This window comes from Antrostomus carolinensis, unplaced genomic scaffold, assembly GCF_000700745.2.
Source record: "Antrostomus carolinensis isolate BGI_N321 unplaced genomic scaffold, ASM70074v2 scaffold40, whole genome shotgun sequence".
NCBI classification, from domain to species: domain Eukaryota; kingdom Metazoa; phylum Chordata; class Aves; order Caprimulgiformes; family Caprimulgidae; genus Antrostomus; species Antrostomus carolinensis.
Window position 1 is genome coordinate 11243 of NW_010286259.1, and position 5952 is coordinate 17194.

At 52.2% G+C, this 5952-nt stretch overlaps 1 protein-coding gene across 1 annotated transcript in view; it reads left to right on the forward strand.

The window, feature by feature from the left end:
• The first annotated feature begins 2036 nt into the window (after positions 1-2036).
• The window catches only part of LOC104532418 (apoptosis facilitator Bcl-2-like protein 14), a 4259-nt gene continuing 343 nt past the window's right edge, over positions 2037-5952 (forward strand). The window contains 5 exon segments of the mRNA XM_029087401.1: positions 2037-2745; positions 2748-2816; positions 3989-4123; positions 4495-4556; positions 5142-5405. Of these exon segments, the coding sequence (XP_028943234.1) occupies positions 2037-2745; positions 2748-2816; positions 3989-4123; positions 4495-4556; positions 5142-5405 (1239 nt within the window).

The window sequence follows — 5952 nt, forward strand, 5'->3', positions numbered from 1 at the left end:
CTGGAAGTGTTGAAGGCCAGGCTGGATGAGGCTTTGAGCAACCTGGTCTAGTGGAAGGTGTCCCTGCTGATGGCAGGGGGGTTGGGACTGGATGATCTTTAAGGTCCCTTCCAACCCAAACCAGTCTGGAATTCTATGAAAACAACCCAGCAAAGCTCCTGGTGGCATCACACCCATTATAAATAAATAAATAAAAAGTGAACCAAAACCAAATGCCGAACACGTGGCTCAGGTACCTGGTTTCAAAGGCCAGTGCTTACACCAGGAGACAGGTGATTTTTATGCTGTTTTGCTGCTCTTTGTCATAAGGAAATTGTTTTCTCCTCCAGTGAAACTCACGCCCGTTGGTTTTCCACCACGAGGGAGGTGATAGCGGGGATCCCAGGCGGAAGCGGTACCCGCTCTTCTACCTGAGTGGCTGCTAAAAATAGGACTGAACTCAGCCAGGCTGGGTATAAAACAGGCAACTCCCAGGAGAGCTGACAACCCTTAGTGCCTGTGACCCAGGAGCTTGTCTTGATATATGTCCAGAAGGGCAGAAATACTGATGGAAAGGTAAATATCAAAAGAGCAAAGAAAGAACAGTGTGGCCAATGTTCTGGATTAAATCGAAGTAGGATGGGGGTTGTTGCTTTGCTGTGATTAAATCTGGTTAAATGATTTCTTATTGGGTGGTCGAGTGGCTTTGGTGGTGGCTTGGATGAAGGAAATTTGCTTTCTTGAGCCAAAAAAAAAAGGCCACTTTGGGGTGGGTGGCTGTGCTTGTGTGTTGTGATGATGCTCATCTAGCCTGAGCAGAGGCTGATCCCCGGCTCTGGGGTGGTTTGTACAGCTGAACGTGCTGGGTTTCAGTGCTGGCTTCTTGTGTGCTGGGCAGTGATGGAAAAAGTCTGGTTTGGGTCTGGTTCTCTGAAGGGTGAAATTGGTTTCAGAAGCAGAGCCAGAGTGAGGCACGGGCATGGATCTCTGTTTTTTCAATAGTAACGTCTCCTATTTAATTTTTCTTGTAAATGTGGAGGAAAAGGGTGATGTGAAAGGCAAGGACCAGGAGCTCCAAGCTCTGGTCACAGCCCTACGTTGGTGAGACCTCGTAGAGGAGCTATGTCACCTCAACGTGCCCAGCCAATATTAACAGTGACTGAGGGTGTCAGGCAGAGCCCACGTCACTCTTAGCTTCTCCAAGGGCTGGAAGCACCCGGCCTTGCTGAGGAATGTTTTGGGTTGGTTTGTTTTCTTGGTTTTTAGCAGCCAATACTTTAAGAGGAGACACTAAAAAATCTGGGTTGTTTGATTCATGGGGAGGATGATGCTCCTGGCCTGTAGTTTTTCATCATCACATGGGAATACGTTGTAATAGGAAGATACAGCCCCATGGTATCTGGATGATACCTGTGCTGGATCAAACCCTCTCTTGACAGGCTGAGAGAGTTGGGGCTGTTCAGCCTGGAGAAGAGAAGGCTCCAGGGAGACCTTCTAGTGGCCTCCCAGTACCTGAAGGGTCTCCAGGAAGGCTGGGGGGGGACTTTTCATAAGGGCAATTAATGACAAAACAAGGGGAAATGGGTTTAAACTGAAAGAGGGGAGGTTTAGATGAGATATTAGGAAGAAATTCTTTACTGTGAGGGTGGTCAGACACTGGAACAGGTTGCCCAAGGAAGTTGTAGATGCCCCCTCCCTGGAAGTGTTGAAGGCCAGGCTGGATGAGGCTTTGAGCAACCTGGTCTAGTGGAAGGTGTCCCTGCTGCTGGCAGGGGGGTTGGGACTGGATGAGCTTTAAGGTCCCTTCCAACCCAAACCAGTCTATGATTCTATGATAATACCCAGGTTCTCCCTCTGAGACGTGCCCAGCTCGTCTCCTCCCTCCCCACAGTTTCGATTCCTTTATCAGCAGTGTCTATAGCCCATCATAAACCCCATGTGTGCAGTCAGGAGCACTCAAATAACAACTATAAAAGAGGTTGATCATTTACTGGGAACATAAACAGTCTCAGACACCCAAAGTACTCTTGGATGCCAGTATAGGAGTGATTTCCATCATGCTGCACCTGACCATGCAGCATCCTGGGGAAAGCAAAAACCAGGCTGAAAATCTTTTCTTCCACAGCAACGTGCAGGCTCTGGATGTGGAGAAGCCCCAGTGGGACACGAGGATGCAGCCATCGGGCAGGATTCTCTCACTGGACAGGCAAGGGGCTAAGAAAGTGCTGGAGATCTACGTCAAGCGCTCGCTGAGCTGCTGTGAGAACTCACTGGTGGCCAAGAAGAGGCTTCAGGAGGGAACCAGAGGGCGAGGGAGGAAGGCAGATGGGCTGAAACGGTCAAAAAGTGACTTCTCCAAGTATTCGTGTGCCATACTCAGCCCTAAGAAGGAGAAGGAGGAAGGACCCAAAGCACCGGACCTGGATGAGGCTCTGGATGATGAGAGCAAAGCTCCCAGGGAGGTCCCTAAAGAGGAGCCAGAGCCCAAGAGGAAAAGCACAAAAAACTCTTCCCAGAGCAAAAACCAACGCACCTGGTTCAAAAGTTTCTTAAATTTCCTCTTCAAGAAGAGCCCTGAGGAGCAGAAGGAAAATACAGGACAAAAAGCAAAGGAGAAAGATGCCAAAGCTCCTCCCAGCTCCAAAGTAGAAGGAGCTAAAAGACTCAGAGGGGACTTGAGCACATCCCCACCGCTGGGCAGAGCCCCGAAGAGGAGACCCAGCCTCAAGAAGGTTTTTTCCTTCAAGAAGCACGTGGAGGAAGGGCGTCAGGGGGGGCGAAGGCCAAGAGGCCCAGTTGCCTTCCCCTGGGGCGTGTCCAGGAGCCTGCCATGCCAGGTGGGACCCCCACCACCTCTAACCCAACCCTATGGCCAATGGAACCTCCATTGGGCATCTTTTGGGACAGCAATAGTGCTTAGTGCTGGTTCCTAACCCTGAGCATCAACCTCCTGGTGCTTCCTGGGGTCTGGGATAGGATCTGGGGACTCCAATCTCAACCTGGTGCCCCAAGAAAGGGTCAATCTGCCCGTGCTTTGAGCACACGTCATTGCTCAGACTCCTGAGTGCTGCAATTTACCCCAGGCACCACCCAGGGACAGGTTTATCCCCCTCTGGCAAACGAGGGATGTGGTGGTTTACTCCAAACCTGCATTGGAGACCTGAGATTAAATCTTAAACCACTCTAGAGCCAATGTTAATCTGCTGTTGTTTGCTGCAGGGAAGGGTAGGGGCAGTGTGGCACGGCATGCAGGACCCATGGGACACCCCCATCCTCACCCCAACCCTTTCCCTGCCGCATGCTTGCCTGCTGCATGCAGTTCCCATGGGACACCCCCATCCTCACCCCAACCCTTTCCCTGCTGCATGCAGGACCCATGGGACACCCCCATCCTCCCCCCAACCCTTTCCCTGCCGCATGCAGGACCCATGGGACACCCCCATCCTTATCCCAACCCTTTCCCTGCTGCATGCAGGACCCATGGGACACCCCCATCCTCACCCCAACCATTTCCCTGCCGCATGCAGGACCCATGGGACACCCCCATCCTCACCCCAACCCTTTCCCTGCTGAAAAGCCAGGGAGGGGATTTCTGTGAAGCTGGTTCAGGGCAAATCCCAGGCGGTCAGTTCCGATTCAGAGAGCACGACCCCGTCGCTCACCGGCCCTGTGCACTAACCCAGGGTGGGCACTAGCATCACATGGATGCAATCACGGCTGCTTTTCTTCTCAATCAACAGCCAAACAACAACAATGACAACAGATAATCCTCAAAAGCCAGGGAGGGGATTTCTGTGAAGCTGGTTCAGGGCAAATCCCAGGCGGTCAGTTCCGATTCAGAGAGCACGACCCCGTCGCTCACCGGCCCTGTGCACTAACCCAGGGTGGGCACTAGCATCACATGGATGCAATCACGGCTGCTTTTCTTCTCAATCAACAGCCAAACAACAACAATGACAACAGATAATCCTCACTTCTAAATAAACACATGGTTTTGTTCTTCCAGCAGATGTGGAGCAGCCCGACCGCTACTACGCGCGAGTCTCTGAAGAGATCGGGCTGATCGTTCAGGGCAGCGAGAGCCAGGGGAGCAGAGAACGTGGGTGTGGGGAGCTCCTGCGGCCGGGCAGCGCCGATGGGGTCGGTGAGTGTTGTCCTTGTGAGTCCTTCATCACCAACACCTATAGAAAACCCATAGGCATGAGACATGGCCCCATGCTAAGCTTGCACCGGACCCAAATCCCACCTTGGTCCTGCCTCAGGGTCTTACATTGTCCAAAGAGATATATGAAGCCTTGGGAGAGGTTGGGACACAGAAATCCAAGGCAGGAGGGTGTTTTTTCCAGGCTAAAGGATAACGAGGCACTTGGCAATTGACTGAAATGGGCTTTGCAGGGTTCATGGTGCTTGGGCAGTTTTTTACGGGGGGCTAAACAGGCAGCGCTGCTCCCTTAGAGAGTCTGGGTGTGGGGCTCGGAGAAAGGGCTGGAGATAACATGGGGTCTCTCTCTGCAGATGAAGCCATCAGGAGAATTGTCGCCCTGCTCCAGAGTGCAGGAGATGAGCTGGACAGGCAGGTGAGAGGAGAGCTGCCGTGGGGTCAAGGGAATTTGGGCCAAGCTCTGTGCTGCTGTAAAATATAATCAGAGAATCCCAGACTGGTTTGGGTTGGAAGGGACCTTCAAGCTCATCCAGTCCCACCCCCCCTGCCAGCAGCAGGGACACCTTCCACTAGACCAGGTTGCTCAAAGCCTCATCCAGCCTGGCCTTCAACACTTCCAGGGAGGAGCAGCCACAGCTTCTCTGGCCAACCTGGGACACTGTCTCACCACCCTCACACCAAAGAATTTCTTCCTCATATCTAATCTAAATCTCCCCTCTGCCACTTTCAAGCCATCACCCCTTGTTCTGTCACTCCCTGCCTTTGTAAAAAGTCCCTCCCCAGCTTTCTTGTTGGCCCCCAATACCATTGATTTCCATGGGGCAGGGCAACCTCAGTAAAATGAAGGAAATGGCATCTTTTTAATTCCCCAGCTGGGTGTGATCGTGTCTGTCTGTCTGTCTTCCCTCAATGGCAATCCTAGCGTGGAGTGAAGGCTTCAACACAAGGATGACACACCACCATTGCTCATAATGTCTGTATTCAATTGCTTCTTAAACAGGTGAAGGAAGATGCACAGCTACGGATGTTCTTCAGAGACATGTCCTACAGCTCCTTCAAGAACCTGGCTGATGCCTATGTCCGCAGGGAAATGACAGCCAGCAGACCCGATGTCAACCCTGAAGAAGTCCAGTTTGCCTTCGCAGTGCATCTTACTGCCAAAGTGGCGGGCATCTGCAACCAGGCAGTGAACAGGATCATGGGCTTTGGAACCCGTTACCTGGAAGACTCATTTGCACCCTTGTCCTACAGCAAAATTCTCCAGGTATGGAGGAGGAGTCCAGGGCTGAGCTTCCAGCAGCAAGTTAGGGCAAGTGGTATAATTTTAGGGTGATGGATAGAGCTGGGTGGGTAGCAGACATGCTGGTTTATACTGGGGGAGTGATTGGGTGCTGGATCTTGCCCCATGTTCTTTGGGGTACCTTTTTCTTCCTCCAACATGAGCATGGCCCATGCACACACAAGGAGCAGGACTTACTTTGCTCCCTGCTCACTGCGTCTCCAGAGCCAGGAGATGCCCCATAGCTCATGGCATTGCTGCAACCTGCTGTAACCACAGCTTTCCTGGGGAAAAAATTTCCTCCTAAACTCATCTAGGGATCTTCTAGAGAGAGTCCAAGGGAGGCCACAAGGATGATGAGGGGCCTGGAGCATCTCCCATGTGAGGAGAAGCCGAGAGAGCTGGGACTGTTCAGCCTGGAGAAGAGCAGCCTGAGAGGGGATCTGATCAATGTCTATAAAGATCTGAAATGTGGGGGCCAAATGGATGGGGCCGGGCTCTTCTCGGTGGTGCCCAGTGACAGGACAAGGGG